This window comes from Lepus europaeus, chromosome 18 (genome assembly GCF_033115175.1).
Source record: "Lepus europaeus isolate LE1 chromosome 18, mLepTim1.pri, whole genome shotgun sequence".
Classification (NCBI taxonomy): domain Eukaryota; kingdom Metazoa; phylum Chordata; class Mammalia; order Lagomorpha; family Leporidae; genus Lepus; species Lepus europaeus.
Window position 1 is genome coordinate 59,333,230 of NC_084844.1, and position 24,166 is coordinate 59,357,395.

Genomic DNA, 24,166 nt, shown 5'->3' on the forward strand with positions numbered 1-24,166 from the left:
GGATTCTGTCCCTGTTGCCACTCTTCCTGGCTAGCTCTCTTCTGTGGCCCGGGAGTGCAGTGGAGGATGGAACAAGTTCTTGGGCCCTGCACCCGCATTGGAGACCAGGAGGAAGCACCTGGCTTCTGTCTTTGGATCAGCGTGGTGCACGGGCGGCAGCGTGCTGGTCGCAGAGGCCATTGGAGGGTGAACCAACAGCAAAAGGATGACCTTTCTCTCTGTCTCTCTCTCACTGTCCGCTCTGCCTGTAAAAAAAGAAAAAAAAAGAAAAAAAAAGAAATAGCATTACTTGTAACAGATGTCATTATTACTACATTGGTTATTGGCATATTTAGATTTTTTTTCTTCTATAGGTTTCCTGCACCCCATGTAATATACCAATTGGAACCCCAGTGAGTGGCTATGCTCTCTACCAGCGACACATTAAAGCGATGCATGAGTCAGCACTGCTGGAGGAACAGCGGCAGAGGCAGGAGCAGATGGATTTGGAGTGCAGAAGTTCTACCAGTCCATGTGGTGCTGCCAAAAGTCCAAACAGAGAGTGGGAAGGTAGGTGGCTGGCACTACTACCAGAGAGAACTTCCTGAAGGGAAACAAAACTTAGCCCAGAAGTAGTATTTTTTGTGCTTTATATGTTAAGGGCTAATCAACTGATTTACTACATTTGTCCCTAATAGATACAATTCCTTCAGTTGATCTTAGGTAAACTATTAAGGAATGTTAGTTTTATTGACTAACATTATTGATGGTAGTAACATTTTTCTGGTTAATGTGAATTTTCTAATACTAATCTTTATGCTGAAGACTATCAGAGCCACGCTTTATGCTCCGTTCGTCTGAATTTTCAGAGTCACCGAGAATTGTTGTCTTGTCCTTGATGCAAATCATGCACGGCAGTGTCATGTTCTAATTCTGTGATATGGTGGGAGGCTGCTTTTTCTAATGGATAGTGCCAGTCAGACCCTGGCTTAACTTTACCCTGGCATTTGCCAGCTGTGTGGCCATAGTCAAGTCACTTAATCCTTCATAGCATTAGACTTCCCATCTATAAGATTACAGTAATAATATATATTACCTTGCTGGGGTTGTAAAGTTAAGAATGAGCGTTTAGTATTATTATATATAACACTTGACTCAGCATGATTTTATGTATAATATAGTGTATGCAAATTAGCATCTTAGTATATTCTCAGTACATTAATAGATATACTAGACAGTAGATATTGTGGAGGCACCTCTCAGTGTTGTGTCACTGTTGTTATTTCAGGTGACACATTTGAATAGATGTGTCCTGTTTGTTGGCGTTACAATACACTTTTTTTTTTTTGGGACAGGCAAAGTGGACAGTGAGAGAGAGACAGATACAAAGGTCTTCCTTTTGCCGTTGGTTCACCCTCCAATGGCCGCCGTGGCTGGGTGCACCGTGCTGATCCGAAGGCAGGAGCCAGGCGCTTATCCTGGTCTCCCTTGTGGGTGCAGGGCCCAAGCACTTGGGCCATCCTCCACTGCACTCCCAGGCCATAGCAGAGAGCTGGCCTGGAAGAGGGGCGCCCTGACCGGGACTAGAACCTGGTTGCTGGCGCCGTAAGGCGTCGGATTAGCCTATTCAGCCGCGGTGCCGGCCACAATACACTTTTACTTTCTTAAAATGATTTCTAATTTTTTTTTTTTTTTTTTTTTTTGACAGGCAGAGTGGACAGTGAGAGAGAGAGACAGAGAGAAAGGTCTTCCTTGGCCGTTGGTTCACCCTCCAATGGCTGCCGCGGTTGGCGCGCTGCGGCCGGCGCACCGCGCTGATCCGATGGCAGGAGCCAGGTGCTTCTCCTGGTCTCCCATAGGGTGCAGGACCCAAGTACTTGGGCCGTCCTCCACTGCACTCCCTGGCCACAGCAGAGAGCTGGCCTGGAAGAGGGGCATCCGGGACAGGACCGGTGCCCCGACCGGGACTAGAACCCGGTGTGCCGGCGCCGCAAGGCGGAGGATTAGCCTAGTGAGCCGCGGCGCCGGCCATGATTTCTAATTTTTACAAAGAATTAATTTACTTGAAAGTAAGAGTGACAGAAGGCGAAAAGGAGAGAGAGAAAGAGAGAGAATAAATGAGCAAGCCCTTCTTTCTGTTGGTTCATTCCTTCAAATGTCCACAACAGCCAGGGATGGTCAGGCTGATGCCAGGTGCCAAGAACTCCATTCAGGTTTTCTGTGTGGGTGGCAGGAACTGAAGTACTTTGCCATCATCTTCTGCATCCAGGTTTATTAGCAAGAAGCTGCATCAGAAGCAGAGGCGAGACTCACTCGTAGATGTGAGTCTCTTCATCACTTCAGGATTTGGGAGTCCCAGGCAATGGCCTAACCCACTGTGCAACAATACCTGCCCCTGTGATTTGTACATTATAATAAATTTTTCTGACATAGAACAAGAATATGCATGGGTATTCTGGGTTTTAGTGAATCCAAGGATTATTTGTATATTACAGAGTGCTTAGTATGTAAGAAGATAGTACCTTATGTTGATAAATGGGAACTGGGAGCTTTATTTTATTTGTTTTTTTTTTAAGATTTCTTTATTTGCAAGGCAGAGTCAGAGAGAGGGAGAGTGAACCATCCACTGGTCTCCAGGTCTCCCATGTGGGTATCGGGGTACTGGTACTGGAGCGTCTGCTGCTGCTTTCCTAGGTGCATTAACAGGGACCTGGATCAGAAGTGGAGCAGCTTGGACTTAAACTGATGCTCCTGGGGGCTGCAGGCATCACAGGCTCAGCTCAATCCTCTGTATCACAGTGGCAGCCCCAGACCTGTGATCTTTAAAATGTCATGCATTTCAACGGCTGTTTAGTATAAAATAGAAACTGGAGTAGCTACCTGGTTCTGCCATATATCTGCCTCCTGCTCAGAGGCACACTAGTAATGAGTTATTAATTACATAACACACTTTGGGCCGGCGCGGTGGTGCACTGGGTTAATCCTCTGCCTGTGGCGCTGGCATCCCATATGGGTACTGGGTTCTAGTCCCGGTTGCTCCTCTTCCAGTCCAGCTCTCTGCTGTGGCCTGGGAAGGCAGTGCAGGATGGCCCAAGTGCTTGGGCCCCTGCACCCACATGGGATACCAGGAAGAAGCACCTAGCACCTGGCTCCTGGCTTTGGATCGGCGCAGTGCCAGCCATAGCGGCCATTTGGGGAGTGAACCAACAGAAGGAGGACCCTCTCTCTCTCTCTCTCTCTCTCTCTCTCTCTACTCTCTCTACTCTCTCACTCTCTCACTCTCACTGTCTATAACTCTACCTATCAAAATAAAATTTTTAAAAAAATTTAATTACATAACACAGAGACCCAAGCACTTGGGCCATCCTCCACTGCTTTCCCAGGCTATCAGCAGGGAGCTAGATTGGAAAGGGGGCAGCTGGAATTAGAATCAGTGTCCATATGGGATGCTGGTGCCACAGGTGGAGGATTAACCTACTTTGTCACAGCAGTGACCACTAGAATTGTTTCTTTTGTGCATTCTAATTACAAGAAAATCTATTAGTGGGGAATAACAAAATGTAAATAATTTGTTGATCTATGTATTCCTTATACAAATTATTTAGGATAGATTTTGTGAGGAAGAAATATAAAACTTAGCAAAAATAACTTTTAAATAGTTTTCCTTGGTTGAACTCATGCCAAAGCATAATTTTATTCACTTAATAATATCTGGGTCTTTATAATATGTGTATCAACTTGTTACTTTGGAACCTCTATCTTTTCCTAGTCTAGTTTATAAAATGAGTTGTAAGGAAGCTAGAAAAACTGAACCAGGCTAGAGCCCAACATTTTGAGACTCCAAACTGAATTTGATTTCTCTGTGGTCACGTTAATCCATTTGATCTTCTACTGGGTGGTATCCCAATTTTAATCATAATGCAGTGGTTTTAAAAGCAAGCTATCATCATACCTTTGATCGGTATGACATTAAGGTACTTCTCTGCAAGGTGGGAGAGTTGGTTAGATTTTATCCTATCCAGAGGTTAAGTTTTATTTTAGTTAACCCATATACTGTATATACTATGTATTCATACAGTAATTTACTTAACAAGTGTCTGATGTCTCCTTGATTTTTTTTTTAAGATTTATTTTTATTTATTTGAAAGAGAGTTATAGAGAGGTCTTCCATCCGCTGGTTCACTCTCCAAATGGCTGCAATGGCCTGATCTGCACCAATCTGAAGCTGGGAGCCAGAAGCTTCTTCCGGGTCTCCCGTACAGGTGTAGGGGCCCAAGGACTTGGGCCATCTTCTACTGCTTTCCCAGGCCATAGCAGAGAGCTGGATCAGAAGTGGGGCAGCTGGGACTTGAACTGAACCGGCACCCATATGGAATGCCAGCACTTCAAGCAGTGGCTTTACTTGCTACATCACAGTGCCGGCCCAACAGCCCGGGCTTTAATCTGCTGCGCCACAGAGCCCGCCCCCTCTCCTTGATTTTGTAGCTCTCCTGTCACTCATTATATAGGACGATCTTTTAAATAACATTTAATGTTTACGGTTAGGTTGCATGTATATAGAATGCTTGACTTTTTTTTTAAGATTTTATTTATTTATTTGAGAAGTAGAGTTATGAACAGAGAGAGGGAGAAATGGAGAGAATGGTCTTCCATCTGATGGGCTCTCCCTAAATGGCCACCATGTCCAGAGCTGGGTTGATCTGAGAGCAGAAGCCAGGAGCTTCTTCTAGGTCTCCCACGCTAGTGCAGGGGCCCAAGCACTTGGGCCATCTTCTGCTGGTTTTCCAGGCCATAGCAGAGAGCTGGATTAGAAGAGGAGCAGCTGGGACTTGAACTGGTGCCCATATGGGACGCCGACACTGCAAGTGGAAGATTAACCTACTGTGCCATAGTACCAGCCCCACCTCAGATGTTTTAATGCAATATCTTAAATAGTCTGTGGAATGTTACAGAAAACAAAAGTGTGGATTTATGTAGAGAACGTCAGCAAATATTGATTCAGCTCACCCAAGTTAGACCTGTGTTTTTTACTTTTCCTTCCATGTTTTCATTCAGAAAGTGATGGGCAGCACTTATTGTCCACCTATTTGGTTGGTTGTGTCAATCTTCTCTTAATGTGAAGGGTGTAAATAATTATTGTAGATGTGCCTTTTTGAGTTGCTTAAAGCTTTTCTCATCTTTGGAAGAACTTTGGGAGAAACCTTAGGGAATTTTTACTTTCCTGTAGTATTTACATGTATTGTCCAATTTTTCTGATGATTTTGAAGCCTTTTTCTTGCAGTGAAGTAACTCAAACTTACACATGCAGAGATAAAGTTAGAATTGAGTTTCTAAAGCAAGGTTTAAAAGAGTTAATGCTTCTATGTAACTGAATTCAGTTTGTTCTGGGTTTCTTTTGTTTTTCCAGCTCTGGGTACATGGTGATCTAAATAGTTGTGTTTAGTACTAGCTAGATTTCCATCCTTTTTAAAAAAATGTTGATATGACTCGTGGATTTTTATTTTTATTTTTTAATTTTTAAAAATTTTTTGACAGGCAGAGTGGATAGTGAGAGAGAGAGACAGAGAGGAAAGTCTTCCTTTTTGCCGTTGGTTCACCCTCCAATGGCCGCTGCGGACGGCGCATCTCGCTGATCCGAAGCCAGGAGCCAGATGCTTCTCCTGGTCTCCCATGCGGGTGCAGGGCCCAAGCACTTGGGCCATCCTCCACTGCCTTCCCGGGCCATAGCAGAGAGCTGGCCTGGAAGAGGGGCAACCGGGATAGAGTCCTGCGCCCCAACCGGGACTAGAACCCGGTGTGCCAGCGCCGCAAGGTGGAGGATTAGCCTGTTAAGCCATGGCGCCGGCGACTCGTGGATTTTTAAATATACTACTAGAAATTGTGATCAGGCAATGAATTTTTAATATAATCATCAATTTAAATTCTGTAGAAAGAAGTGATTTTTCTTTTGAAGTAAGTTTGTTTCATAAATCTGTTGACTCAGTATTAGGACACTTAATTCATCATACTAATATAGCAGAAAATAAAACTGTATCATCATTTTGATAGATACCTCAGACACAACATCCATTATACACAGTGAGACACTGTCATTCTGTGATTTAGAGCGACAGAGTCTGGAATTACATTGCTTTTCAAAAGTTTCAGGTGGTATGAAGGCAGTTGGGCAATTAGATTTGATTGTTCTTAGCTTTAGTTTCTTTGTGAAGGCTGAGATATTTCATGTAATACAGTGGTGCCCAGCACTTGCTTTATTGATTGATAATATAGTAATTGTTTCTGATTTTTAAAAAATATCTGAGTAGACAAAACTTTGTATACCTTTGGGTGATGAATCCCTTTGGAAACCAATTATAGATTTTAAAACTGAACAGTGAAATAGTAGAGACCTTCACATTGACTAAGAACAAAGAGGTGTCCCATCTCTTAATACAGTGTAGTTGGAGAAGTTTGAGCATTTGAATAGGTAAGGCAAATTGTAACTTAAGGATAAGAGTGTCCACCTAGAAATCCTAAAGGAATCAATTGAAAAGTTATTAGAGCTAAAAGGAAAATTGAAGTTTCTTAGAAAAAGTAGAAATTCACATCTTTCTGATACATCTACAGTATCGTGTTAAATATACAAACATGTATATATGAAAAGGTGATTTTCCTAGCAACAGAATATTAAGTATGTAGGAATAACTTTTGACAAGTAATGCTCCAACCTATATGAAAAAAAACTAAATTCCTTTAATAGAAAATTCATTATTATAAAGTATATAAAATTTCTACTATTTATAATGCAAATTAAATGGAAATTCTAGTGATACTTTGAGGAGAAAGTACTGAAAATGTTTTTAAACTAAATTTATTTGTAAGGATAAATGGATAAGAACAGGAAAAAGAGTAATGAAATGAATGGTAATTTTTTCCTGGCCGATGTTAAAATGCTACACATCTAAATGCATAGAGATGATTTTTACGTTGTGCTGTTCTGATTTTCAAAAATCATTCCAGTATGTCAATTTCATTTAAATAAAGAAAAAATTATTTGTATGTATTTAAAGTTCTTAATCTGACTATATTTTGGCATGCTTGGAAATAACTTGTGTGTTATGTAATCGTCATTAATATTATTACAGTTATATTTATGTTTTAGAACTTTCTGTAGGATTTTTGAATTAGCTTGATCTGTGTCTTTGAAAGTCTTCCATTTCTTAAACTTATTTTTCTCAATATTAAGAAATGAGCATCAACAGGCTAATTTTAAGAGTTGAAACCCGGCTGGCGCCACAGCTCACTAGGCTAATCCTCCGCCTGCAGCACCAGCACACCAGCTTCTAGTCCCGGTCGGGGCGCCGGATTCTGTCCCTGTTGCCCCTCTTCCAGGCCAGCTCTCTGCTGTGGCCCAGGAGTGCAGTGGAGGATGGCCTAAGTGCTTGGGCCCTGCACCCGCATGGGAGACCAGGAGAAGCACCTGGCTCCGGGCTTCGGATCAGCGCGATGCGCCAGCGGCAGCCCGCTGGCTCCAGCGGCCATTGAGGGGTGAACCAGCAGAAAAGGAAGATCTTTCTCTCTCTCTCTCTCTCTCACTCTCCACTCTGCCTGTCAAAAATTAAAAAAAAATTAAAAAATAAAGAGTTGAAACCCTTGAAGAGCTTAGCTGTAATTCAGGCTAGACTTGAATTCACAGAATTGCTTGCTAATCTGGTGTTTGCCTGTTGTGATTCTCTTGCATGTGGAAACACTTGATTCTCCTTAAGAGGAAAAGAAACATTTTTTTGTCCCGTAAAGAGAAAAATGATGTGATTTACATAGAAGTTAGATTGAGAGTACTTCCTAACCTCTCCATGGTAGATCCCTCACCCCCAAGAATTTCCAACTTTGATTGTAGTATATAGACTAGATCTGCCCATGGATGGTATGGGCTTGGTCCTTTCACACTTACTATTATTTTGATAACTTTAACTTTCATAGGAAAATCAGTCGCCTATATGCCTTATGCTCTAGAACAGGAAGCACAGGTGCATAGTACCACAGCAAGGTCAGCCTCACCGTGTAGGCTCTCTCCAAGAGAAGTCAGTTGAGCCACTCCACAGCCTTATATGAGAGCAGCCCGCTCTAGTGTCCTGCTAGGTAAAACTCCTCGGTGCAGTGGCTGCTGGCCATTTACCCATAGAGGCTCCACATGGGCGGGATAATCTCATGAATGAGCTGCTCCGCAGGACATGTCCTTGCTGTTTGAGAACAACCTCCTTGTTTCTCTGCATTCCATCTTTAGTTGTATTCTGTTGAGATTCACTGGGCCACTGGGAAATGTATATCAATACTTTTACATTGTGATATTGATTAGCTTTTGATTGAAGAATGCGTGTATTTTCTGACAGTCTTGAACTCCACCATCCCTCTTCGGCCTGCAGAAATTCAACTGTTCTGTGAGAGCCAGGCAATTAGTGTTGCTCAAATTATGCAGCATGAGGAGAGGACATCTCACTGGTTGTCGGTCGTGTCAGCATAATCTATGAAGCAATGATAGCAGCTGGCCCTTAAGCACCGTTTTTTTCTCACCTGCATTGTGAGGTCAAGAGTGACAGAGAGTGAGGAAGAAATCATTGAAGATTGACGTTTGCGTAGACTAAGCAGAAAGCATTTGAATGAGTATCAGCTTGAAAGCTCTGATGTGAAGAGGGTGGAATGTTTCAGCCTCACAAGTACCATTTGTGACGTGAATATATATATAGGCTTAAGAGAAAGAAGCTTACAATAGAAATGTTCATCCTTGACTTCATTTTATATCTGTAATTTAATTTGTGATTCGCAAATTTAGAAATGACTGAGAGAAGTATCATGTTGCAAACGAGGAAATTGACTATTTTAAATCACCTTTTCCTTTTCGAAGTCCTCCAGCCTGCTCCCCATCAAGTGATAACTAATCTTCCTGAAGGGGTTCGGCTTCCAACAACTCGACCAACCAGGCCGCCACCACCCCTCATCCCATCGTCCAAAACCACAGTGGCTTCCGAAAAACCGTCTTTCATCATGGGAGGCTCCATCTCACAGGTAAAATGGCTGTGCCTTACTGTAGATTTCCTATTGAATGTCTCTTAGGAGAAACTTTTCCCTCTTCCTCGTGCTAATTTGTCAAGAGTACTAATAAAGAATAATGTATCTGAATATGAAACTTCCAGAGATAATGATCAAGAAATGCAGCATTTGCTATACTCTGTTCATAGTTTGAGTGGCCAGGGCATACTACCTGTTCTGACTTACCAAAGGCATATGTTTGCCCTGAAGTTTAGTGTAATGTAAAGCAGACTGTAGTATTTTCAACTAGTAGAATATTTTTTTAAATATTAAATTATTTATTTTAGAGGAAAGTCCTACTTTATTCTGATTTTGGCCATTACATCTTCTTCCTGGTATTTTTTCCTTTTTCAGTTGAGATATGATTTGATCCTAATAGTTCAGTCAGTTTTGGCTAATGTGTACAATGTGACCCAACTCTAATCAAGTCACTAAACATTTTCATCACTTCAGAAAATTTTTCCTGGCTTCCTGTGCAGGTCTCTTCCCCACCACTGTTATACTTTCTGTTTTCATAGGTTCATCTTGCTTTTTCTAGAACTTCCTGTGAAATGAATCAAACCGTATACATTCTTTTATGTCTATTTTCTTTAACTCGGCATAGTGATTTTAGGGATTCAGTCAGGTTTTTGTGTAGTAAGTACTTTTCCTCTTTACTGCTGAGTAATACTCCATTGTTGGAACAGTTTGTTTATCCAACCCTGTTGGTGGAAACCTGAACTACGTTTTGGCTACTAAGAATATAGCTGTTTTGAGCATTCTTAGAGTAGGTTCTTTGTGGACATATAGTTTCATTTCTCTAGTGTAGTTCTCTGGGAGTGGGATGTGTGTGTGTGTGTGTGTGTGTGTGATTTCCTAGAGTAGTTTTGTATTTGCTCAGTTTTCTCGTCAGTCTTTTTCATTTTAGTCATACTAAATAAATGTGTAGCAATATCTCATTGTTAGATTTTGCACATGACAACAAACGATGTTGAGTACTTTTTTGTGTACTTGTTAATTGAACATCTGTCTCTGTGATGTAACCACAGGTGGAGCATCCCTAATCTGAAAGTTCAAAATCTGAAATGTTCCCAGATGTAAAACTTTTTGAGTTTGATCACACAGGTGGAAAATTCCATATTTAACCTCATATGACAGATTGCAGTCAAAACACAGGTGTGGGGGCCAGTGTTGTGGCATGGTGACACTCAGTAGCTGATGTGGGTGCTGGTTCATGTCCTGGCTGCTCCACTTCGAATCCAGCTCTCCGCTAATATGCCTGGGAAAGCCACAAAAGATGGCCCAAGTGCTTGAACCCCTATATGCATGTGGAAGACCCTAATGAAGCTTTTGGCTCCTGGCTTTGTTCTGCCCCTTTCCTTTCTGTTGTAGCTATTTGAAGAGTGAACCTGTGGATGGAAGATCAATTGATCTCTTTCTCTGTTTTCCCCAATCGTTCCCTCCATCTCTCTTCTTCTGTTCCTCTCATTCTCTAATTGCCTTTCAAATAAATCCTAAAAAAAAATAAAGCCACACAGGTACATTAAAAATATGTATAAAGTTACATTTGGGCTATGTGTATAAGGTATATATAAACCATAAATGAATATCCCTTGGATATTTAATTAGGTATATACAGATATTCCAAAATCCAAAACACATCTCTCTGGTCCTAAGCATTTTAGAAAAGAGATGCTCAACCTATATTAAGCATTGTCCATTACTATTGAGTCTTTCTGTTACTGAGTTGTAGAAATTCTTTATGTATTATGGTTGAAAGTTCTCTATTGAATGGATATGTGTATTAGAAATGTTTATTTGTGGCTTGTCTTTTATTTTCCTTGATGTAGTATGTATATACTCTTTTCTCCTTATGATTAATTCTGTTTCATTATGATTTCTTTGCTTTTTCCAAGGTTGTGAGATAATCTGAGTTTTCTCGTGAAAGCTTTCTAGTTGTGAATTTTATGTCAAGGCCTATAATAAGTGTTAAATAACTTTTGTGTGTGGTATGAGGTTAGACTTGACATTCAGTTTTCCACTTGGATTGCTAGTTCCAGTGCCATTGGATGAAAAATTTTTCTTCCTCCACTTGACTGCTTTACTGCCTGTGTTAGAAATCAGTTGGCTGTGTATGTGTGTGTCTATTTCTATACTTTCAGTGCTGTTCCCTTGTCCACGCTTTTGTCAGCACCACAGGTTTGATCTTTCTAGCTTTATAGTAAGTGGTGGTTTTGTTTCTTAAGATTATTTTGTTTATGCTATGTCTTTTGCATGTCCCTATAAATTATTTAATCAGTTTGTCAATTTCTTAAAAAGCTTGGGATTTCATTCGTATTGCATTAAATCTACAGATTGGGGGTAGGAATGAACAGTATTGAATCCTCTAACCCATGAATGTGTATCTCTTCCATTTTTACTTTAGCAGTTTTATGTACACTTTGTTAGATTTATGTTACTTCATTATTTTAAATTATTTTATCTTTTTTTAAGATTTATTTAGTTATTTGAAAGTCAGAGTTACATAGAGAAGGAGAAGCAGAGAGAGAGAAGTCTTCTATCCACTGGTTCACTCCCAAATCGGCCACAACCGCAAGAGCTGCGCCAATCCGGAGCCAGGAGCCAGGAGTTTCTCTTGGGTCTCCCATGCGGGTGCAGGGGCCCAAGGACCTGGGCCATCCTCTACTGCTTTCCCAGGCCACAGCAGAGAGCTGGATCGGAAGTGGAGCAGCCTGTACTCAAACTGGTGCCCATATGGGATGCCAGCACTGCAGACGGCGGCTTTACCCGCTATACCACAATGACGACCCCTATTTTATGTTTTAAATGATGCTAATTAAAATTTTTTATTTTATTTATTTATTTTTATTTTTTGACAGGCAGAGTTAGAGAGAGACAGACAGAGAGAAAGGTCTTCCTTTTTCCGTTGGTTCACCCCCTAAGTGGCCGCCATGGCCACGCACTGCGCTGATCCGAAGCTAGGAGCCAGGTGCTTCTTCCTGGTCTTCCAAGCGGGTGCAGGGCCCAAGCACTTGGGCCATCCTCCGCTGCCTTCCCCGGGCCATAGCAGAGAGCTGGCCTGGAAGAGGAGCAACCAGGACAGAATCCGGTGCCCCAACTGGGACTAGAACCTGGTGTGCTGGCGCCACAGGCGGAGGATTAGCCTAGTGAGCCGTGGCGCTGGCCTAAAATTTTTTATCTTCCAGTTCTTGCTATTATATAGAAATATAATTGACTTCTGTATTTTTATTTGCCTCCTGTAACATTGAGTTAGTGCTTCTAGTAGGATTTTGGTTTTTAAATTCTTTTTTGTTTTGGTGGATTTCTTTATGTAAGCATATTGTCTGCAAATGAGGATAGTCATATTTTTTCCTTTCTAACCTTTAGTCTGTATATTTCTTTTTCTTGTTTTATTGCACTGGCAAGATAAAACTTTCAAGTGATATTGAATAGAAATGCTGAATGTGACATGCATTTCCTGTTGCTGATCTTGGGATGAAGGCATTCAGTACTTCACAGTTAGCTATGATGTTAATTATATGCTTCTCATTGCTGCCTTTAACCAAAATGAAGGATTTCCTTCAATTCTTAGTTTGCTGAGTTTTTTCCTCTCTCAGTTTTTACATTTCTCAGCATTTCCATTTTGTTCTTTTTTATGATTTCTTTCTCTTTGTTGATATTCTCTTTTGACGAGACCATCATTCTCATACTTTGCTGTAATTATTTACATGTGATTTTAGTTTTTTGAAGATATTTATAATGGCTGGTAAAGTGTGTGTAGTAAGTGCAAAGTTCAGACAGTTCACTGCTGTATTTCACATGTGTGGCTCCCACTTGTTTCTTAGTCTATTTAGTAATTTTTGGTCAAAACTGGGTATTTTATATAATGTGGCAACTCAGGAAATCAGATCTGCATCCTCCTTCTGCCACCCTGGGCTTATTGTTTGTTTCTTTTTGTCCTTTTCTTTAATTTGCATTTATTTTATGCTGACTTTATTCCCAAGCGTAAGTTTTGGTTTCTTAGTGTCTTCTGGGCTGTCTTTCTTTCTTTTTTTTTTCTTTTTCTTTTTTTTTTAACTGTTATTTAATGAATATAAATTTCCAGTGTACAGCTTATGGATTACAATGGCTTCCCCCTCCCATAACTTCCCTCCCACCCACAACCCTCCCCTCTCGCACTCCCTCTCCCCTTCCATTCACATCAAGATTCATTTTCAATTCTCTTTATATACAGAAGATCAATTTAGTATAAAGATTTCAACAGTTTGGGCCGGCGCCGTGGCTCAACAGGCTAATCCTCCGCCTTGCGGCGCCGGCACACCGGGTTCTAGTCCCGGTCGGGGCACCGATCCTGTCCCGGTTGCCCCTCTTCCAGGCCAGCTCTCTGCTGTGGCCAGGGAGTGCAGTGGAGGATAGCCCAAGTGTTTGGGCTCTGCACCCCATGGGAGACCAGGAGAAGCACCTGGCTCCTGCCATCGGAACAGCGCGGTGCGCCGGCCGCAGCGCACTACCGCGGCGGCCATTGGAGGGTGAACCAACGGCAAAAAGGAAGGCCTTTCTCTCTGTCTCTCTCTCTCTCTCACTGTCCACTCTGCCTGTCAAAAATAAAAATTAAAAAAAAAAAAAAAGATTTCAACAGTTTGCACCCACATAGAAACACAAAGTGAAACATACTGTTTGAGTACTAGTTATAGCATTAAATCACAATGTACAGCACATTAAGGACAGAGATCCCACATGAGGAGCAAGTGCACAGTGGCTCTTGTTGTTGACCCAACAAATTGACACTCTAGTTTATGGCACCAGTAACCACCCTAGGCTGTTGTCATGAGTTGCCAAGGCTATGGAAGCCTTCCAAGTTTGCCGACTCTGATCATATTTAGACAAGGTCATAAAAGACAGAGTGAGGATAGTAACCAATGATCCTAAGAGTGGCATTTACCAAGTTTGAACAATTATACTGCATTAAGTGGGGAAGAGGACCATCAGTACACACAGGTTGGGAGTAGAGCCATTGGTGGTAGAGTAGAGGTTATGATTACAAAGGAATGAGGCCCAAGTACGCTAGACAGGGTCTAGAACAAAGGACAGAGTCATTATTAGAGGAGCTAAGAAAGGTGCTGTCTAAGCTACAATTAAGTTTTCTGATTGAGAGGCAAATAGAACCTGATAGAAGGGGCTTGATAATAATCTGGTGGGCTTTAGGCCTTGTAAGTTAAGAGGCCCAGACCTATCTATCTCTTCACATGGGGTATATGCTAAGGGAGGTGTGAACCTCCTAGGGGAAGGCACTCTGTTGACTTTCATTACTTGGCTGGCCTGGGAGGAGAGCTGGCCAGGTCAAGGCAGGGGGCATCTCTAACAAGAAATTTACAGTTCTGCCTGCAATGTTGCTGACCCTACTTGACCATCCCCTCAGCTGCAGTGGTCACTTTGGAAGTTGGGCTGAGTGAAGGGCTTTTCAGCTTAGAGCCAATAAGATCTGTGGCTCTGACCTGGGCATCCTTCGACTCCAGGGCAGGTCCATTTCCAGTGATCCAACTCTTGGCAGAGCTGCCAGGGCTCTTCACAAGCTGACTTCTGCTGAAGTTCTGGGCTGTCTTTCTTCTGTGCCGTGTCCTCTGCTGGTTTAGGGACGGTCTGTTTCCTTTCAGTGAGGATCACCTCCATGTGGCACGGGGAGCTCACGTATGAATTAATCCCAGCATGAGTTCTGTAGGGATGGTGGTGCAGCTTGGGGGCTTTGTTCAAGTGAATGTGTTCAGTGGCCAGAAAATCTACATCCAGACTCTTCAGTTCCATATCATTCTCTGCATTTTTAAGCAGGTACAACAGAAACTCAGCACTCGTTTTGGCCACTGACCCTTTGTCCAGCCTCACTGCTTGGCCTGAGCACTCCCAGCTGCTCCGCCATTGTAATGGTTGAATGACAGAGCTTTTTGGATGTGCATATCCTTGATAGCCTGGGCAGTTTCTCGGGTGTTCTTGAAGTAAACACAAAGGTTGGAACCTCTTGATTTGCATAATTTTGTGGGATTTTTCTGAGTCAAGTGAGTAAGTGGCGAACCATCACCCAAGACCACACAGGAGAGGGGCTTGTTATTTCTATTTCTGTTTTTAGTTGTTGTTTATTTGTTCAATGACTTTCTTGAACTAATTTTGTAGAATCTGAATTATTTGTCATATGAAAGTTCTGCTTAGTTAGCCTAGTGGTCAGTTAATGATTAGACAGAGAATCCCCGAATTCGTAAAACCATTAATTTTCCAGTCTTTAAGGGTTTCTCTGTGTATATTGGGGTGTGCCTTTAGCCTTCAGTCAAGGCAATTGGCAGCTTCATTTTAGTCTTCGTTTCCTGCTCTGCAGAGCTTTCATGTCAGCCAAAGGTGAGAGTTTAGGGCCTTCTCACATCTTTCTTAGAAATATACAAGCTTGGCCAGCGCTGCGGCTCACTGGGCTGATCCTCCGCAGCACCCTGGGTTCTAGTCCCAGTTAAGGTGCCGGATTCTGTCCCGGTAGCTTCTCTTCTAGTCTGGCTCTCTGCTGTGGCCCGGGGAAGGCAGTGGAGGATGGCCCAAGTGTTTGGGCCCTGCACCCGCATGGGAGACCAGGAGGAGGCACCTGGCTCTTGGCTTCGGATCGGCACAGCACACTGGCTATAGTGCCCATTTGGGAGGTCAACCAACGGAGGGAGGACTTTTCTCTGTGTGTGTCTCTCTCTCTCTGTCTAACTCTGCCTATCCAAAAAAAAAAATATATATATACACACACACACACACACACACACAAGCTCGTAGCCCTATGTTCCCAGGAGTGTGCTGGAGCTTTTCATACATCGGTGAGCATCTTGATCCTAGCTCTTCCTTCTAGGCTCTGGTTAGCCTGTTGTTTGTTCTGTATCTGCCGCTCTTGGCAGCAGAGAAGTTGGTCATCTTTGACAAGCCTGCACTGCCTTCCCTATCCTAGTCAGGTCAAATAAGGCAGCTATGCAAGCGAAATCTCCAGATTCATGATAGGTGATTGGAATGAGGGTTTTAAGGAACTCCAGCCCTGCTCTCCCCTTATGCTAACTGCCAATCTGCCGGTTTGTACCCTGGTGTTTAGGACCACTCCAGAGCTCGTGGGGAGAATAGGAATGGCAGTAGAGCAAGTTAAAATGCCACTGAGCTCACTCTTCTAAACTGAGTCAGTGGCTTTTCTTGAATAAAGGCTCCCAGTTCTCTGCAAACCTTTGGTTAATTTTCAGAGTTCTTTAAAGGCCGATTCATACATTTTTGCAGGTAATTCTGGTGCTTTTTATAGAAGGGAGTATTCAAGCATCTTTATTATTCTATTTTCACTGCATTCTCTCTCCATAGCATTTTTAAGAGGAATAAATGTTAATAATAATAGCTTTCATTTTGAGCACACTGTTTAAGTGCTTTGTTTTTGGAACTTTTAATGGAACATATTATCTGTGTTTAATTTATGGAAGTTCAGAAGCCATATTTGCTCTTTTTAATTTTTTTATGTTAAGAAGTCTGTGAAGGATATTCTTGTTTTGCAAATAGTTTTCTTAAAAAGAATTATTTATTTGAAAAGCAGCGTTATAGACAGGGAGATACAGAGCTACTTGCCACCTGCTGGTTCACTTCCAAATTGGCTGTAATGGTTAGGAATAGGCCAGCCCAAAGCCAGGAGCCAGGAGCTTCATTCAGGTCTCCTGCTTACTAGCAGGGCCCAAGCACTTGGTCCATCTTCCACTGCCTTCCCAGGCCTTTAGCAGGGAGCTGGATTGGAAGTAAGACAGCTGGGACTTGAACCCGTGCTCATGTGGGATGCTGGTATTTCAGGGGGCAGGTTAACCGACTGTGCCAGAACACTGGCCTTTACAAATAGTATTCTTAATTTTGCCTGACAGGGGTATAAACTTCTGTAACAGACATGTGAACATTGACTTTATAATTGACCTTGTAAGAAGACAATGTTTAATCTTTAAATCATTTTTTAGGGAACGCCTGGCACGTATCTGACGTCTCATAATCAGGCTGCCTATGCTCAAGAGGCAGCTAAGCCCTCGGTGGGATCCATCTCTCTTGGACTGCCGCGGCAACAGGAGTCCTCCAAATCAGGTCAGTGTGTTACAACAGGACACATCTGCATTTGTAGCATCACAGCCAGTAATTCAGTACCTGGTTTATTAATACTTGTCTGCTTTTGTCCACAGCTGCTTTGCCCTACATCAAGCAGGAAGAATTTTCTCCGCGAAGCCAAAATTCCCAACCTGAGGGTTTATTGGTCAGGGCCCAGCATGAAGGTGTGGTCAGAGGTAAAATATGCAGAAACATTAAGCTTTTAGCCCCAGTGAATTTTAAAGTCATTAACATGTTTTAATACGGAATTTTCAAGTTACAGCCTTTAAATTCTAAATTGGAGGGGTGTAAATTTGTTCTGGTGGTTAAAATGCCAGTTTTGACACACATGTTCCATATTGGAGTTCCTGGGTTAAATTCGTGGCTCTGGTTCTTGATTCCAACTTCCTGCTCATGTAGACTGTGAGTGGCAGTTGTGATGACTCTAATAATTAGATTCCTGCTACCTATTGGGATACTTGGATTGCATTTTTGGCTCTCAGCTTTGACCTCAGCCCAACCCTAGGGAGTGAACCAAATGAGATAGGATGAGATCTGTCCTCTGTCTCTGCCTCTCAAATAAAAAGCGGAAAAAAATTTTTTAATGATGTATTGATTTATTTATTTGAAAGACACAGTGAGATAGAAGAGAGAGAGAGAGATTTTCCATTTGCTGATTCATTCTCCAAATAACACAACTGCCAGGTCTGTACCACTCCAAAACTGGGAACCAGGAACTCCATCGTCGTCTACCACTTGGGTGGCAGGGGCCATCATCTGTTGCCTTCCCAGGCACATTAACAGGAAGCTGAATAGGAAGCAGAGCAGCCAGGACTGGAACCAGCACATCAGTATGGGAATTCAGGGTTGCAAGCAGCAGCTTAACCCTTTGCACCACAATGCCCAGCTCCAAGTCAAAACTTTAAGGAGGAAATTGTAAATAATTTTTCTTTCCATGTAAAAATGACGTTAAGGGCTGGTGATGTGGCATAACAGGTTAAGCTACCATCTACAGTGCTGGCATCCCATATGGGTACCGGTTCGAGTCCTGGCTGCTCCATTTCCAATCCAGCTCCCTGCTAATGTGCCTAGGAAAACAACAGCTGAAGATGGCCCATGTGTTGGGCCCCTGCACCCATGTGGGAGACCCAGAAGAAACTCCTGGCTTTGGCCTCGCCCAGCCCTGGCCCTTGTGATCATCTGGGGAAGTGAACCCGTCGATAGAATCTCTCTCTCTGTCTACCTGTGTCTCTCTAAATCTGACTTTGAAATAAATAAATCTTTTTACAGAAAAGATTTAAAAACTTTAAAGTTCCATATTTCGATAGTTTTTCTTTTTTAAAAAAAGATTTATCTTTATTTATTTGAAAGGCAAAATCCAGAGAGAAGAGGGAAAGAAATCTTACATCTGCTAGTTTGCTCCCCAAATGACCACAACACCTGGGGCTGGGCCAGGCTGAAGCCAAGAGCCAGGAGCTTCCTCTGGGTTTCCCATATGATTGACAAGGGCCAAGGGCTTGGGCCATCCTTGGTTGCTTTCCAAGGCTCATTAGTGGGGAGCTGGATCAGAAGTGGAGCAGCTGGGTCTTGAACTGGTGTCCACATGGGATGCGGGTGCTGAGGCATTGGCCCAACCTTCTATGCCACAGTGCTGGCCCCTCAGTAGTTTTTATAATTGCAATATTTTTAGAGGTATATTTCAACAAATAAGAACTATTTGTTGTGTTTTTTCATTGCCTTCTTATTCCTCTCCCAAAATAAGGGTTGGTTTTCATTTTGGGAGATAGGGAGAGGTAGGGGATATCATTTGCTAATAATTTTATTTTTATTCAGGTACCACAGGAGCCATCCAAGAGGGAAGTATAACTCGGGGAACTCCAACCAGCAAAGTCTCAGTGGAGAGCATCTCATCCCTGCGGGGCTCCATCACTCAGGTTTGTTATGATCACCCCCAGTCCGTGAGTGTGGAATGTCACACTGAACAATGGCTGGGGAGAAACAGAAGCAACGTCTCACAGACTGTCCTAGTACTCCAGTTTCATGGCTAAGTTTACTGTTCTGGATCTGAGTGACAGTAAACCTCAGATCTGCAAAGCACCTCTAGAGAAGACATTAATGCATTGTTTTGTCCACAAAATGTTATGGTTTGAAATGCCTTGGTTTGAAAAGGTCACTTATTTGGAAATTGACAGAAGAAACGGGGCCATCATTGATGGAGCTTTCACTGTCTTGCTGGCAGAGCTTTTTACCACATATTCTGCTTAAAATAGAAATTGAGAAGAGAATTGTTACAAATTATTTGCTGGCTTTTTCTCCTTGTGAAGATGTGGGTGTACAACCTCAGTATGTTAGCTGCTTTGTTAGAATCACATGCTAAATTATGAGATGTGAATGGCATTGATAAAGGCAGCAAATATTAAATATTTTCCTCTATTTTGAGGGGAAAATAAGTTACCAATTTTTATTCACAAGTGGCCTTTCTTTTACTCAAATGTTAATGTGAGATGTGAAATAATCTTTAGCCTCTTATATAGTTGTGGAAAGGAAAATCCCGTTTTTGGAAATGGTTGTAAATAGAAACCTGTGCACTTGCAGGTGTCTAAGTTTGTGTGTCTTCACACGGTTTCAGTTTCCTGTTCTGTCCCCTAGAACAATAGTTCCCAAGGTGTGGTCCCCAGGTCATATGCGTTAGTTTCACCTAGGAAGTTGCTTGGTATGTAAATTCTCAGCTTTGTGCTCAAATTTATCTAAATCTTAACTCTTTGGGAGTGAGGCACAGCATTCTTTTCCCAGGCCAACCAGTGATTCTGCTCAGGCCTTGCTAACCAAGTGTGATCTGTGCCCTGACATATTAGCATCCCTTGGGAGCTTGCTAGGATAAAGCAGAAATATTTGTCCCACAAAGGACCTTATGAATTACAATCTAGCTCCAGCTAATTCTTCCCTAGGGCTTGGTTTATAGAGTATATGGCATATAGTGATCTAGAAAGTTAGATACTAACTCTTCAAGTCTCTCCTTGCACATTTGGCCAAAGTGTGTGTTTCAGTTTTGAGGACAAGCTAGCTTTAATAAAGACAGAAGAAAAATAAGTTGTCTTCATGCATGATTTTTCCTGATCACTCTAGAATCCACACTCTGGGCAGGAAGACAGAATCAGCTGGGTCAGTTGAGGCTGTTTTATTTGTTCATTTTAAATATGTCCATTTTAGCACTTCCAAAGTTTACAACTGAGCTCACTTCATGGAGGATGAGTGAATACATGGTTCTCATTCTCTCCTTGCTGTAAACGTGTAATTTCAATCATGCTTATTGGAGTTTCAGGTGTTTTCAAAGTACCCTGGGGACCCAGGATGTTTAACAGGACTAGGTCTAAGCCCCTCACTCCTGTTTCAACCCGTGCGGCTCACTTTTTAAAGATGATCAGGGGCTGGCGCTGTGGCATAGCACGTAAAGCTGTCCCATATGGGCACTGGTTTGAGTCCCGGCTGCTCCACTTCCAATCCAGCTCTCTGCTATGGCCTGGGAAAGCAGTAGAAGATGGCCCAAGTCTTTGGGCCCTTGCACCTGCATGGGAGACCTGGAAAAAGCTCCTGGCTTCGGATCAGTGCAGCTCCGGCTGTTGCAGCCATTTGGGGAGTGAACTGGCAGATGGAAGACTTCTCCCTTTCTCTCTCTCTCTCTCTCTCTCTCTCTTTCTCTTTCTCTCTTTTTCTCTTTCTCTCTCCCCTCTGCCCCTCTCTGCCTCTCTGTAACTCTGCCTTTCAAATAAATAAAATAAATCTTAAAAAACAATGAGCAATTTTTCTTAAAAGAAGTGTTCCGTAACTAAAAAAGGGTAGAGAGAGTAATGGCCATTGGCCCAAAAGAGGACTAGTCATGCTAAAATTTAGGTGATAGGACCTCCACATAATTAGTATCACAAAGCAAAGACCCATACCAGAGTTTTCTTCCCCCCTCATTGATGACCACAGCCCTAACTCAGCAGTTTGATGATGTCAAATTCTTTCTTCCTTTTACTACACATATAAGACAAAGGTGTAGTATCCTAAATTTAAAGCTTAATCTGTCATGTTTTACTTTTATTATAAACTTTAAAAAGTAAAATCTGTATTTATTTGACACAGTGAGAGTACTCCATCTGCTGGTTCACTCCCCAAATGCCCACAATGGCTAGGACAGGGTCAGGCTGAAGCTCAGAGGAGGAAACTCAATCCCGATCTCCCACATGGATGGAAGGAATCCAGTTAATGCCTGCTTCCCAGAGCCTGCACTAATGGAAGCTAGAACTGGGGTCTCAGCCAGCAATTTCTGTCATTTATATATGTAAGTGTTTATTTATTTGAAAGGCAGAGTTACAGAGATGTAGAGGCAGAGTCCGAGAGAGAAGTGCTCCATCTACTGGTTCACTCCCCAAGTGGCCACAATGGCCAGAGCTGGGTCAATCTGAGCTGAGGAGCCAGGAGCTGCTTCCGGGTCTTCCATAATGAGTGCAGGGGCCCAAGCCATCCTCCACTGCTTTCCCATATGAATTAGCAGGGCGCTGGATTGGAAGTGGAGCAGCTGAGACTTGAACCGGCATCCATATGGGATACTGGCAGGAGCTTAACCCAATATGCCATGGTGCTAGCCCTGTCAGTCAGCAATTTAACATCCTGGTGAAACACGGCCTTCTAAAGGCTTTTTAATGTTTGCATGATTTTATACCTTAAGGTAAACGAACTTCTTTTCTCAGAGTTAAGTCCCTTAATTATAGATTTGACTTCAGGTGGGAAATACAAATGAAAAACCCATCATTATTTTACAGTTTTATATGGCAAGAGTTTGTGGATGAAGATATGGGATTTCTTTATGTTACAAAAAGTTTAATTGAAAGAGTTCTTCTATCTGTTTGTTCAGCCCCCAAATGCCAGGAGTGAGCCAAGCCAAAATTAGGAGCCTGGAACTCAATCCTAGTCTCCCCCATGGCAGGCACGGACCTGCCACCACTGTGTCTCAGGGTGTCCGTTAGCAGGAAGCTGGTATTGGAAGCAGAGCAGAGACTTGAACCCAGGCACTCTGATGTAGATGTGAGCATCAGAAGCTTACCGCGGCACCAAATGGTTAAAATTATAAAATTTGTTCCTAAAAATTAATTCTTGATCTCTTCTCATATGCTGATGCTTTCTTCTTTGAAGCTACAGGTGGATCTGACTCTGAGTGAGGTGCGTTAGATTTTCTGAGCATTTTCCTTTCTTGTAAACTTGAGTGACTCCTCTGGTGCTTGTGTTTGATGTGATGACAGGGTACCCCGGCTCTGTCCCAGGCTGGCATACCAACCGAGGCGCTGGTGAAGGGATCCATTTCTCGAATGCCCATTGAAGAGAGCAGTCCTGAGAAAGGCAGAGAAGAAGCTGCATCCAAAGGCCATGTTATTTATGAAGGCAAAAGTGGACATATCTTATCCTATGATAGTAAGTACTGTGTACACACCCTGAAGTGAATATTGTAATGTATGACAGAAACACATTGTAATGTATGACAGAATGCTGGTTTTCCTGTATCCTGGCAGTGGGGAAGGCTGTAAATTTTTGCCAAGTCCATGTTTTCTATTGGTAAAAGAAGCGTTTTGTGAAAATCCGCTGAGATAGTCAGTGGAAAGTGATCTGCAATGCAAAGTGAATGCTGAGTGTCCCATGTAAGTGGTTGCTAACATCATCGTTGACGGTGGCCAGTCACTTTAGCCTAAGAAAAGAATCGGTGTTCAACTTAAATAGAATCACTTTTATTTTAAAATAATTAATATTTTATGAATTGAATTAGTGAGTAGAGGCCAGCACTGTGGTTAGCGGGTAAAGCTGCTGCCTGTAGTGCCGGCATCCCTTATGGGTGCCAGTTCGAATCCTGGCTGCTCCACTTCCAATCCAGCTCTCTGCTATGTCCTGGGAAAGCAGTAGAAGATGACTCAAGTCCTTGGGCCCCTGCACCTGCATGGGAGACCCAGAAGAAGCTCCTGGTTCCTGGCTTCAGATTGGCGCCGCTCCGACCATTGCAGCCATCTGGGGAGTGAACCAGTGGATGGAAGACTTCTCTCTCTGCTTCTGCCTCTAAGTCTGACTTTCAAATAAATAAATAAATCTTTCAAAAAAAAAATTAGTAGATAATAATTCTTATCTTGGAAAGAATATTTAATTTACTCTTTAATAAAACTGTTAATGTTTATAACTGTATGAAAGCATTTTCTTTAGATGTATTCTTTTTTTTTTATTAAAAGTTTTTTTTTTTTTTTTGAAAGGCAAAGTTACAGAGGGAGAGAGAGGGAAAAACATAAAACATGCTGGCTCACTCTACAGATGGCTGTAATGGCTGGAGCTGGACCAGACTGGAGCAAGGGGCTTCTTCCTGGTCTTCCACATGGGTGCAGGGTTCCAAGCATTTGGGCAGTCCTTTGCTGCTCTCCCAGGTGCATTAGCAGGGAACTGGATTGGATATGGAGCAACCAGGACTTGAACTGGTGCCAGTATGAGATGCTGGCATCTCAGGTGGCGGCATTACCACTACGCCACAGTGGCGGTCCCTTAAGATGTATTCTTAATTTACATTTTTCCCAGTAGTAGTATTGTATAAGAATCATTCAAATGTGATAGAAACATTAGCCAAGGGTGTGACTGAATTTGAGTTTTCATTTGCAACCAACTATCTGTGATCTTAGAGTAGTCATTAGGTATGATTTCTCTTTGTCTTCGAATTTAAAATATAAAGAAATAAAGTGTGCGAGGATAGTGCCTGATGCTGTGTAATGCATGGTTGCTTTCTTACTTCCTTGTGTCCTGTTTTAACATGCCTCATATATTCCGATTAACACTGTGTTTCTGCCCAAATCAAAAATCTGGGTATCTTCCTTGTCCTCTTTCTCTTTTCATATCTAGCAATTCACTGAGTTATTTGGGGTGTATTTCCTGATGTCTCTGGAGTCTGTCTATTATTCTGTATACCCATTATTACTGCCATCTTTCCTCCAGTTCACTCAGTGGCTCCCTGATTTCTCAGCATGCT

At 42.4% G+C, this 24,166-nt stretch overlaps 1 protein-coding gene across 3 annotated transcripts in view; it reads left to right on the plus strand.

The window, feature by feature from the left end:
- Positions 1–24,166, plus strand: part of NCOR1 (nuclear receptor corepressor 1) — a 177,885-nt gene that overhangs the window by 121,804 nt on the left and 31,915 nt on the right. For all 3 annotated transcript variants that reach the window (XM_062216449.1, XM_062216450.1, XM_062216451.1), the window contains 6 exons: positions 354–549; positions 8,861–9,021; positions 17,013–17,133; positions 17,229–17,330; positions 18,967–19,067; positions 22,416–22,584. In XM_062216449.1, the coding sequence (XP_062072433.1) occupies positions 354–549; positions 8,861–9,021; positions 17,013–17,133; positions 17,229–17,330; positions 18,967–19,067; positions 22,416–22,584 (850 nt within the window). The remainder of the gene's footprint in view (positions 1–353; positions 550–8,860; positions 9,022–17,012; positions 17,134–17,228; positions 17,331–18,966; positions 19,068–22,415; positions 22,585–24,166) is intronic.